The sequence below is a fragment of the Phyllostomus hastatus genome, unplaced genomic scaffold (assembly GCF_019186645.2).
Source record: "Phyllostomus hastatus isolate PE091 unplaced genomic scaffold, TTU_PhHast_1.1 phas_scaffold_93, whole genome shotgun sequence".
Lineage (NCBI taxonomy): Eukaryota > Metazoa > Chordata > Mammalia > Chiroptera > Phyllostomidae > Phyllostomus > Phyllostomus hastatus.
This window is the reverse complement of record NW_025334042.1, coordinates 26,646,022-26,659,593: the sequence shown is the minus strand read 5'-3', so window position 1 is coordinate 26,659,593 and position 13,572 is coordinate 26,646,022. Positions and strand designations below refer to the sequence as shown.

General features: G+C 33.7%; 1 protein-coding gene across 1 annotated transcript in view; it reads right to left on the bottom strand.

Annotated features, from left to right (window-relative positions):
- ADAMTS20 (ADAM metallopeptidase with thrombospondin type 1 motif 20) overlaps positions 1-13,572 on the bottom strand; it is a 165,405-nt gene that overhangs the window by 103,411 nt on the left and 48,422 nt on the right. Inside the window, exon 4 of the mRNA XM_045829562.1 lies at positions 5,765-6,024. Within this exon, the coding sequence (XP_045685518.1) occupies positions 5,765-6,024 (260 nt within the window). The remainder of the gene's footprint in view (positions 1-5,764; positions 6,025-13,572) is intronic.

Genomic DNA, 13,572 nt, shown 5'->3' with positions numbered 1-13,572 from the left:
CAAATGATTGGTGATTTCAAGCAGATCTGTTAGCACGGCAGTATTGCTCCCTTTAAAATGGGAGCTGTGGAAATATATAGCTGAATTGATATTCATTTTCCATGCAACTTTTGAAAATATATCTACTGTAGAAAACAAAGTATGTATACTCATATGTGTGACTTGAGTTATACTTTGATTCTGTGAGTTTAAAAGTAGATGCTTTTCGAAATCAAATTACAAGATAAACAATGCATCTCAAAGGTAGGCACAAAGTCTTTTTCTCCCTAAAGATAAAATAATAGCGAAGACCTCTTTGTCCCAGGTCATCACACATTTGCCGTTCACCAGAGGAAAGAGCCGAAGCACTCTGAGTATCGAAATGGCTTCCTTCTCTACTCATTGCTCCAAATGTTTTGACCACAAATGACAACCCGGATGTTATAATACTAGCCATAAAACATATAACCAAAAATTATTTACAGTTCCAGATGGAAACAGATGTTGCAACTTTATTGAAAAGTGACCAATCTGGAATTTGGAAACATATTCCCTGTGTCCTGATAGCATATTTTAAAATATGTTACTACAGCAAAATTTCCTTCAAGTCTAAGGGAAAAGATAAGTCAAATTATTATGCAATACAGATAATGATATAAAGCACAGTCTTTAAGTTAAACAGACTCAGGTTCAAGTTCCAACAACCACTGATGATATCTACTCATCAGGCTGCCATGAGGATTACATGGTATGGTGCACAAAAGCCATTTAAGTTAGGGCTGGGTCATAGGTGTCAATGTTAGTTATTGTTAATACTACTTACAAAACTTTTTCAGAATAAAGGGCCTATGTTATATACAATGCTAGTTTTAGTTCATGTGTTTCAAATTAGTTATCAGAGTACACCCAAATGTAAAGCAAAGGATCTAAGAGCAGCAGTTTCATTATTTCCTGCAATGTGTATCAGACTGCCTCCTGCCTGTCAGACACTGTGTGTGGTGCTCACTGGACACAGATGAATATGGCATGATCTCTACCCTTAATTCACTCCTCTCAGGGTAAAAGATGCAAACACAGATGGTTCAATAGGAATAATTTTTTATATGCACACCCCACCAAAACCCCTCAGAGATTGATATTTTGTCTTTATATTAGAATGGTGTTTCTTTAAAAAGGCTGTATCTTCATTTAACTGTATGCCCCCTCTATTGTTTCACATATTGACCTTTATTCTATATGCTCATATTCAATATATGTATTTTATTATATTTGGATGTTTAAGATGCTATTACTGAATAACTAAGTTTAATTGTGAATCAGGCAGATGAACCACCACAAGGCTATAAAGCTATGTAATATTGTTTTATTACTGTAATTACTACATTTGAGAGTGCTATGTATTAGAATTTTTATTGACCTAATTAAAATGTATTTAATCTTTTATTCTTTAAGTGTGTGTTTCCCTGGCATATAGTGCTCATTTCATTTTTACTAGGGTTTCAAGTAGTAAGCATTAGTTCATAGATATTTATTGAAAGGTATAGAAATTATATAAATTATATTGTTTAAATATTTTCAGGAAAATTCTAGGTACAATATACTTTATGCATAGCATGGAAAAATTATCACTATACTAACAAATCATTTTGAAATAATTTCTATATAGAGTCTCAACAAATGTTCATATATGACATATTTAGAGGCTACTTTCATTTTTTTATGATTTTAGCCATTTTTTAAAATTAAGACAATTGACATAAGATGTATTAGTTTAGGTTGAGATACATATCAACATAATGATTTGAGATATATGTATATTACAAAATAAGTTTAGATAAAATCTATCACACATAGTTTTTTTTTTTCTTATGAGAACTTTCAGATCTATTTTCTTAACAACTTTCAAATGTACCATACAGTATTGTTAACTATAGTCACCCTGCCATACCTTACTTACATCCCCAGGAGTAATTTATCTTATAACCTTCAAAGTCATCTATTAGAAACTGATTTAGTAAGTAAACAAATTTTGCTTACCAAGATCACTACTCTTGTCAAAAAGACCATTTTGTTGAGTTATAAAATGACATTCTCCATATGTACAAAACGAATAGATGCAAAAAATAAAGAATAACCAGTACACTGAGTTGAAGAAAGGTAACATAAATGGTCATGAAGTACAAAAGTAAATCATTAGTCTTTATTGTGGTGTGGCTGAAAATTTCCCCATCGTGGAGAACATCAGTGAAAGCAACACAAGGGAAAGCAATGATGTTAAGTCAACATAATGAAATGTAATGCAAGTGAGGGTGTTTAGTTGATCAATGCCACTAGATAACAGTAACTGTTTTAATAAACAGGGCTGATTCCTGAGTATCACATGATACTCAAGTTTATATTATTAAATCTCTAACAAGGTGAATATTAAAGTCAATCCTTTGTAAGCACATTGGAGAGTGGAGGTCTCTGACAAATATTTTCAAGGTTTGTTTAACAGTTAAGTCATTGATTATCAACATGAATCTGTTGAAGTAATTGCCTTAGTTTATACATACTTCAGTGGTTTGATAATGCATATGTAAATGCCATTTTAATGTGATAATGCCACTTAAATTCTCTAAGGATAGAAGTTTTGGAATAGCAAGTAATTGAACATCACTGCTCATTTAACACACTTATTTCATTAGATATACTCTACACCACAATTGGGTTCTTCCCAGTTTATTCTGATGTTAATTCTAAAACCCTCTGACTAGAGACCACTAAGCTATTTTTACAACATGAGTATAACACTAAAAAATAGATTGAATCCTAACACATCATTTTTCTATCAATGTGTTCAGACATTTGTTAAATTGTTGAAAGCAAAGAAAAAGTTTAAGATAGCACAATTGTTTACTACATGCAGGATGGGTAAGGATAGATAACCTCTCTAAATTATAATCCATTAGTTCAATGCTGAAAGTATTCAGTAATTCTGCCCTTATATCTGGAGCTCAATACACAAAAACTTTTTCATCACTTTAAATTTTTCTATAAATAGCTCCCAATCATATTCCAAGTCTAAATAACATTTTCTTAGGGTTTTTTCCCCTAAATTACTGTGACTGAGAACATTACCAATATCCTGAGTGTGTTTGAATAAATGTAATTAATGCTTTCTTATAAATTAGGACAGAATATGTAAAACTTGAATTGGGCCCTTCCTCAACTACAAACATCTGGGGACACTTAGGTGGAGACAGCATTCCTTTTACCTCTTTACAGCAATTTTGGAAAAGACTCCACAAGTGGAGGTAAAACAAGCTGGACCACATTTTGCAGTCTCTCTGTAGTGTGTGTGACCAGCTGTGCCAGTTAGACCAGGAAGGAGGGGTTTCCAGGGACATAAGACTTAACACTAAAACTGAGAAAGTCCCAGGAAAAACATGTCACTTTTTCTCTAAGTTTACTTTCACATTTAACTTGTTTGTATCTACAAATATTAGCTGTGATCAGTTTTTCACTGATAAAATAACCATCTATGTACAAAACCCTAAAGTCTGCTTTTTTATATCCTTTTCTGAACATTATTTCAATGAAAAAAAATAAAACACTAAATCCAGGTAAGTCAGAAGTCATCTGAAATTTGACCTCAGAGGAGGGAAAAAGCATATACAAACCCCAAACTACCTCAAAAAAGACTTAGCTTCCTCAATTATTCCTGCTACCCCATCTGTGTTTGGAATGCTCTCCTCTTCCTCAGCCTGGCTACAGCAGCTATCTCCCAGTGAACGCACGCTTAACACAAATCAGCTGACTGCATCTACAAACATTACGCCTTTAGTTGTCATCGGCTCCCCTCCTAATGAAACTGAAACTAAGGAATGTGTGTGTGCATTGGGCTGTTGCTTCAAGCAATCTCAGAAGCAGATTTAATACTGTCCACGAAGTCACAAGGTCTTCTTTTGCCCTTGATAAACTCTGGCTTTAAAACTCCCATGGACAACTTCAGTTACCTCGAGGTATGCCATAGGATCTTCTAAACAGTGATTATATTAATTGATGTTTAATGTGAAATAATACAGCTTTTTGAAAGATGGAATTATCACTATCACTGCATGTAGCTATTCCAAAATTACCCTTGGGTTCTTTGATTCCATCTAGTTGGTATGCCCAAAGCACTGATACCAGAGTTATATGTCATTTAATCTGCTTCAAAAGCTATTGTGTTTACAAAATCTAATATTTTCTTCAGTATCACTATCCCCTCCCTAATTTTCTTAAAGCATATCATTTCCTTTAAACATTCAAATTGCAAAGTTTATCCCACAGTGTTCTATATAATTGATACCATTTCCTGCCTATCAATTCATCTTCCATGTCAGTGTTCTCATTAGAAGCCCTTCATAATGAGCATGCCACACCTACATCTAGGTAATTACACACCTAGATAATTATATATCTCGGTAAGTACTTCAGAATCAGAAGTAAAAATAAAGTGTCATCGGGATATATTTCTATGTATAGCTCTGTTGTCATTTTAAAAATTCCATTACACAAAACAAGTAGATGTCTATATTATACGAATCTCAGAAAAAATTTTGGATTATTTCTTTTTGTCCACTAGGGAATTACTTTAATTATCTAGTATTACTTTAATTACCTAGTCATTCATTTTTTTTTCTTTCAAGAACTATTTATTGAGTGCCCACTTTGTACCAGATACTGTGTTTAGGCAACACAGACCATGTATACTTAGCACTGATAAGAAGATAAAACATTGTATGTAAGAAAAATAACAGGGTCTTAGCATCTTTAAGTCACCAAGAATTTAATTGGGGATTTCTAAGGGAAATTTACAATAGCCTTTAGATGTGTTGTGGACAAGTCTATTCAACCAAGTGGCCCTGAGTTTCCTGTATGTGAATAAAGGTATTTTATTGGCATATTCCGTCATGAGATACGTTCCAATACCCTGAATCTGTGTAAATATGTGACCATAGAATTCATCAACTAAACCAGGATACTTATGAGCATGAAAGAGGGGGGAGTGCTTTTAGTAATTACTACAAATCAGCAGGCCCTAGATCTAAAAATATACCAAACAGATGTATGTATATGCATATGTATGTATATATATGTGTGTGTGTATATATGACATAAAGTGATACCACCGATCCAGGCAGGGTGCTCCTCACTGGCATTAGAATTCTGCTCTGTGGATACCAGCACCACCACAGCACAACAGAGATACTACCATCAGAGAAGGAACTCATGATCTTACAACCCAAATTTGTTAAAGCAGCTCTATTAGTAATAGCCTAAGTTTTATCCACCTAAATATATAACTTCAAATATCATGCACCCTGATTTCTGACTTAACCAATGCATCAGTAGTAAAAATAATGTACTCTCCTCTCCGTGCAAAAATAGGGTGAAATTTTTAAAACTCAAAGGGCAAAAGATCAATGCTACTAGGAACTTCCCTGTCACTAGGGGGCAGACGCCATTCACGTGATGAAGTAAATCAAGCATTTTCTCTAAAGTGGCTTCAGAGATTTTTTAATGTTTTAAAAAGTTGTCCAACTGGCAGAACAGAATACTTGCTATACATCTAACTAAACATCAGAACAGGATACTTGCTATACATCTAACTAAACTAAGTTTAATTAATGATTTTTTGTCTTAAACCTAGATATAATTTGTTTACATCTACAGAGTTTGGGAAACTTTTTAAAAATCAAATGTGAGAAAAATATTATGCCAAACATTTTAGGAAATATAAGGACTTAAATTTACTTACGATTGATATCAGAGTTAGCACATAGTGCTGCAAATTCTGTCCATGATGATGAACCATTTTAGCATCAGCTGTCACCATAACTTCCACGTATCTCGGATATGATAAAAAACGTTTTTTCCTGGAATGTAATTGACTTCTTTCATTTTCCAGTGATATATTTTTTGAAGGGTGTCCTAAAACTATTTCCTTTTTTATATTAAGATCTTCATTCACATTGCTGTAGTTATGAAATTGTAATGTGGTCTTCTTTATTTGACTTTCTGGGGAAAAATATAGTGTGCAATTATTAAATTATGTGACTAAAATATGACACAAAATAGTCAAAAATATTTAATATGGCACAATAAAAGGATAAAAATTATTTTAAATTATGTTGTACAGCATTATGAGCAATACTATTCATATTAAATACAATGTTCATATTTTCATAGATTACACTAACAAAATGTAGCTAAGTCATATGTAAGCAGCTATAACTATTCAAAAATAATTAACCACTAGATAGAAAATCAAAATAAATCAAGCAGTTTGTTTTTCTCCACAGAAAAACTGGGCCCTCAATTTACCAATGTCATTTAATCTCACTACAGAGTAATCACACTTTGTAGGATGAAATGATAGAAGAAAACATACTTGTGTTATACCATATGTCAAGAGCACCAAAAATAATGGAAAATCACCCCATATAACTATAGGTAGCTTTTCAAACTTAGAAAATCAAGTGCTGACATAAATTTGTAATACTGAATTACATAAAATACCTGGACTATTTAAAATGTTCACTTACATAAATACATTAAAATTATTGAATATTGGAGATTATTACAGTAACCACTTTTAGTCCTATGCAATTTCCAGAAACAATTTCTAATTTTTTTATGTTTTATGGTATTTTTTTTCCATCACCATTTAGTCCCCTTACACCCTTCTCTCTCTGCCCCACAATCACCACACTGGTGTCCATGTCCATGAGCCCTTTTTCCTTTTTGCTCAATCCTCCATCCCATGCCTCCCCATCTTAGCTGTCATCCTGCAATCTATGAGTTGTCTCCATTTTGCTTGTTAGTTCAGTTTGTTCATTAGATTCCACATATGATTAAATTCTTGTGTATTTATGCTAATGGAAAAATTCATAGGTAGAATGGGAGCTTGTCCTATTTCCCTTCTTCGATTTGTTCCTCCACTCTCTTCTCCTTTCCTATTTTTCTCTAGTTTACTAACAATTGTTAGGTGAAAGTACTGAGTTGGCCAAAAAGCTCATTTGGTTTTTCTGTACAATGTCTCTAGTAGTGCTTAGTCATCTTTAACTTCATTAGAAAAACAATTTTGTTAGACTGTATTGTAACAATGTCATATCAGCGTGCATTTATAAAAAACAGAATTGGTGAATTTTTGTGTAACCATTTGAATATTTAAGATGGAAGAAAATAAGTTACATTTCCATGTATTATACTTTATTACTTCAAGAAGGGTAAAACACAACCGAAATGCAAAATAAGATTTATGTAATATATGAAGGCACTTTGACTGATCAAACATGTCAAAAGTGGTTTGTGAAGTTTCTTGGTACTATTGTTATTTTGGCCAAATAATTCTTTGCTGTGGGGCTGTCTTAAGCATTGGAAGATGTTTATCAGCACCCCTGGCCTCCACCCACTAGAAGCCAATAACGGGAGATAGCCAATATATGCAAAATATCCAAATTGATAAAGTTATTGGTGAAAATGAAAAATGTGTCTTATTTTATGGGAAAAAACTAAACTGACTTTTTGGCCAACCCAATATTTTGAACAGAAAAATGAACCAGAATATTCAGGTAAGGAGTAATAAAATGTCCTGGATACTTAATAAACCAAATAATGAATACCAAAGCAATCAATATTTAGTTGTACTATAAGAATTAGACAAAAATATAAGACTATTTTTACATAGAAATAATTTATTCATTTTAAAGCAAAAATCCTATTGTATGAAAAAGTAAAAGTTCTTAAACTTTTTTCCACAGCTACCTTTTTCTAATTCCTAACACCATCCTGCCTTTTTCATTATTATTATTACTATTATTATTATTACTTTAATCCTCACCAACATATCTTTGATTTTAGAGAGAGGAAGGGGGTATGTGTGTGTGTGTGTGTGTGTGTGTGTGAGTGAGAGAGGGAGAGGGAGAGAGAGAGAGCGCATCAATTGGTACATGCCCTGATGTGGGGATGGAACCCACAACCTAGCTGTGTGCCCTGCCCAAAAATTGAACCCACGACTTTTTGGTAAACAGGCCTCCAACCAACTGATCCATACAACCAGGATATTCTGCCGTTTAATACTACTGTGCTCTTGGTTTTTAAAATTTTTCTCAATGGGAGATTCTGGACTTACAGCAAACTGAGTGTATAGTTGTAATACTTTGTTCTACCATTCTTTTCTCGTGGGGTGAGTCAACCACTAAAATATCCATGACTAACTATTAGACCCTGGGAAAGATCCCAGCTATGCTTATGAATACAACTCTGAGCACTTTCAGGAAAAAAAGTAAATATTCATGCTTTAATTTATTCACACTCATCTCTTTCATTCATTCAAAATAAACATTTATTGAGTACCTTCTGTATGTTAGGAAACATTTAGAAATTGAGGCACATAATAACACCTCATTAAGCTTATACTTATAAAATAATAAGTGAACACATATTGAAGGATACATTTCAGGTAACAAAGTGCTCAATAACAATTCAACCAAGAGACAAAATGACGGTACCCATCCAAAAGACTAAAATTTAAAAGATCTATAACACCAAGTACGGGTACAACCACATTGCAAAGCTCTCTGGCAATTTCTAAGTGAAGTCAGATGTGTATCTTTTCCATGACCCTGTAATTCTACTCTTACATATGAAGGAAAACATACAAGTTTTCCATAAAAAGACTTGTGTAAGAATGTTTTACAGCATATAAGCCAATGGAATAGAATACAGAGTTTAGAAGTAAACCCTCTTGTACATGGTTAAATGATGTTCACCACAGGTGCCAAGACAATTCAATGTGGAAAGAACAGCCTCTTCAACAAATGCTGTTGGAAAAACTGGATATCCATCTACAAAAGAATGAAATTGGACTCTTATTTTAAATCATTCATAAAAATCAACTCAAAATGGCTGAAAGACCTAAAAGAAAGACCCAAAACTCAAACTCCTAAAAGAAACAGAGGAAAGCTTCATACCATTGGATTTGGCAATGATTTCTTGGATATGACACAAAAATGTAAGGAACAACAAAAAAAATAAACAAATGGGACTACATCAAAATTTTAAAAGTCTGTATAAAGGACACAGAGTGAAAAGGAGAATTACTGAATGAAAGAAATATTTGCAATTATACATTGGGTAAGCAGTTAATACCCAAAATATAGTTAAAAAATAAATCTACAACAAAAACAACAAAACCTTATTAATAATGGGCAAATGATTTGAATAGACATTTCACACAGATAATATAGAAATGGCTAATAAGCATATGCAAAGATGTTTAACATCACCAATCAGAGAAATGCAAATCAAAACTATAATCAGATATCACTTCACTCCCATTAGGATGGCTACTTTAAAAAAATAAAACCCAGAAATGAGTGTTGGGTGATGTGGGAAAATTAGTCCTTTCAATCTGTTGGTGGGACTATAAAATGGTGCAACCGCTGTGAAAAACAATATAAAGGTATCTCAAAGGATTACAACTAGAACTGCTGTATGATCCAGGAACTCTATTTCTGAGTATATATCCAAAAGAATTGCAAACAGAGTCTTGGAGAAATATTTGTACACCCATAGTGACTGAATTATTCACAATAGCCCTAAGGTGGAAGCAGCCCAAATGTCTGATGAATAAATGGATAAATGAAATGTGATATATATGCAATGGATTGTTCAGCCTTAAAAAGGAGGAAATTCTGTTACACATTATACTAAGTAAAATAAGCCAGTCACAACATAAATCCTGTATGATTTCACTTCTGAGGTATCTAAAATAGTAAAATTTAAAGTGGAGTTGTTGGTCACCAAAGCCTGTCAATATCTCACTGTCTAAGAAATCTCTCATAGTCTGTTCTGCCTGGATACTAAGCAATCAACTATCTCCAGCTAACACAAGCAAGTAAAAGAGGAACACAAGCCAATTAAGGAAGCACTGGGGCTTGGAGGAGTCAGACTGACAGTAAGCTAGAATAGATGGCTATGTGCTAAAACAAAAGAAATAAATAAGAACTCCAAACTAGAATGAAAACATTGAAGATGATAATGTAGCACAGGAAAAAAAGTCTCTAGAACAAAAGAATATGTACATTTAAAAATTAAAGATTCAATTCTGTAGGAATTAATCAATGACTAAAATTAGGAAAAAAATAACCAATATTAGGATCCAATGGAAATTAATAGGATATAAGCAACTTGATGCAAACAAATGTAGAAGTGTTTCCAAGAACATGTCTTAAAAAGCATAACCATCAAAACTGACCCATAAAGAACTATGAAGTCTAAATACCTATGTAACACTTTTAAAAAATGCATCCTAATCAATTATTCCTTAAAAAATCCAACCTCAAAGTTCTTCACCAAATATACCACTAAACATTTAAAGAGCAGTACTCTTTCAAATAGTCTTAAAAGAATTGAAAAAAAGGAAACAACCCCAAACTTGTTTCATGAGGTTTTTAGAAAATGTAACAGAGTATCTTTGTGATCTTGATTTTAAAAAAAGGGGGGGATTCCTTAGGACATAAAAAGCAGTAATTATAGTCTATTCATTTGACTAAATTAAGACATTGAACTTATGTTCAACAACAAAAAATTATTGGAGGAGAAATTATTTGCAATATATGTAAAAACAGCAAAGAACTTATATACAGATCATATAAGTAATTAAAAATGGATAAGAAAAAAAAACAAAAATAAGACTTGAATGCTTCACCAAAGATAAAACTTAAAAGCAATAAATGTTAAAATAATGCAAAACATTACTGAGAACCAGAAAAGTGTAAATTAAAACAATAAAACATGATTATACACCTACTCAAATGGCTAAAATGAAAAATATTGACAAAAACAAGCATGGTAAAATAACGTGGTACACCTGAACTTCTCATGTACCGCTGGTAACAGTAAGAATTAGCACATCACTTTGAAAAATGTCAGCAGCGGAGGAGGGCACATAGGCCACATAGCTGAGTGCAAAAGGGATACAGTTATTGTTTGCTTTTAAATTGTTTGCCATAAGTGTGAATATGTAACTCAAAAATAAACAATACAAAAGCAAAACAGATACCCACAGAACTTCCCATTTTAAGGGGAGGTATACGATTTTAAAGAAAAGAAAGTCAGCAATACTAAGAAAATAGGGGGAAAATAAACATTAGAGCATCGTTAATATAAATAACATCTAGCACATATTGCTTACTGTAAGCCACGTACATTTCTGGTAAATTTACTCGTTCAATCATTGGTATAGCATGAGTACTACTGTTAATTCCATTTTATAGATGAGTCATCTATAACATAGAAATTACAGAATGCACAAATGATCATTAATGGAGCTGAAAAATAAATGGAATAAAACTGAATAGATCATTTATTATAATAAAAGTGAATGGTGTAATTTTGCCTACCAAAAAACCCCAAGAGTTTTATAGAATTGGGGTGATAAAATCCAGTCATATATTAACAAATAAGTACACATCTGGGGTTAGAATCCTGGGATCTTGCTCCAGAGTCAGTGGTTTGCCGTATGTTTAGTTAACAACTAAAAGATAGGTTGATAATGAAGGTTGTTAAAAGGGAAAATGAAAGAATCATAATTTAACCACAACTACAGTATAAACAATACACATATCAAGAGTTTAATCTCTATAGCAAATGAAATAAGAAAATATTCTATACAACTCTGTCTAAATTTAGAAGAAAACTAATTTCACACTTCAGCAGAGGGCAGTATGAATCTAGTCACTCTAAGTTTTATCACTTTATAAATTTATTTTGAAATTTGTTTTATAATTTTTACCAACAAATTACAACATATTGTATATAGTTTAAAAGATAAAATAAAAAAATAAATTTTTACAAAAATATATGAGTACAATGAACTACATAAGAAGAAAGTGAAAAGGTAACAAAGGAGAGATTTAGAATGATGGTCAACTCAGGTGACTGAGAGGCAGGTGGACAAAATGAGAGGGTATATGGAAGCAGAATTATATGGCTGCATATCACTTACTATTCAAGTAGTACTTCATATTGGTTCATATATTCATGATATGTAGAATATTATTAAGTTCTTAGCAAACAATAATATACAAAACTAAATGCTATGAAAACAGTATGACTGGTTCCAGCCAAGCGGAGGCCAGATACACTTTGGTAGATACACTTTGCCTTCTCACACAACCAAAAGAAGGATTACAACCAATTTAAAACCAAAAAACAACCAGAACTGCCAGAAAATCAAACTGCATAGAAGTCTGACAGCCAAGAAGTTAAAGAAGACATTCATCTAGTCTGGTAGGTGGGGCAGAAACTGGAAGCTAGGGCAGAGAGGATGCAACAAGGTGGTGGACCAGGCAGATGAGGCAGCAGCTGGCAGACAGGATTTCCCACATTCATGAGCAGATAACCTCAGAGGAACAACTGGGGAGTGAGACATACTGCCCATCCCAGGGTTTTACCAGGAAACTAAAGCCACAAAACTGCTGGCTGTAAAAATCTGTGAGGGTTCAAAGGCAGGAGAAACTCCCAGTGTCACAGGACAGTCCATTGGAGAGGCTCACTGGATCCTAAAATATACACAAGCCCACCCACCTGCAAATTAGCATCAGAAAGGGCACAATCCGCTTGTGGAAGTGGGGTAAGTGACAGAAAGTGGGGCTAGAGCCAAGCAAGCAAGCAAGCAAGCAAGCGGCATTGTTACTTCTCTGACCCCTCCCCAACATACAGCACCAAAACACAATGATGTGGGTAGGCCCTTCCTGGGGAATACCTAAGGCTCTGCCACTCACAACATAACAGAGAAGTGCCAAACACAAAGAAACATGGCCCCAATGAAAGAACAGGCCCAAACTCTGAAAAATGAACTAAGTGACAAGGAAAGAGCCAACCTATCAGATGCACAGTTCAAAATGCTGGTAATCAGCGTGCTCATAGAAATGATTGAGTTTGGTTGCAAAATGAAGGAAGAAATGAAGGCTATACAAAGTAAAATAAAGGAAAATATACATGGAATCAACAGTGAAGGAAAGGAAACTGGGACTCAAATCTCTGATTTGGAACAAAAGAAAGAAATAAACACTCAACCGGAACAGAATGAAGAAACAAGAATTCAAAAAAGTGAAGAAAGGCTGAGGAACCTCTGAGACTCCAATACTGGAGTCATAGGGGTGCCAGAAAGATAAAAGGAACAGCAATAAGTTGAAAACTTATTTGAACAAATAATGAAGGAAAACTTCCCCAATCTGGCAAAGGAACTAGACATGCAAGTCCAGGACATTCAGAGACAACCAAAGAAGTTGGACCCAAGAAGAAACACACCAAGACACATCACAATTAAATTACCCAAGATTAAAGATAAGGAGAGAATCCTGTAAGCAGCCAAGAGGAAAGGAGAGAGTTACGTACAAAGGAGTTCCCATAAGGCGATGAGCTGATTTCCCAAAAGAAATCTTACAGGCAAGAAGGGGCTGGAAAGAAATTTTCAAAGTCATGAAAGGCAAGGACCTCCCATCCAAGATGACTCTATCCAGCAAAGCTATCATTTAGAATGGAAGGGCAGAAAAA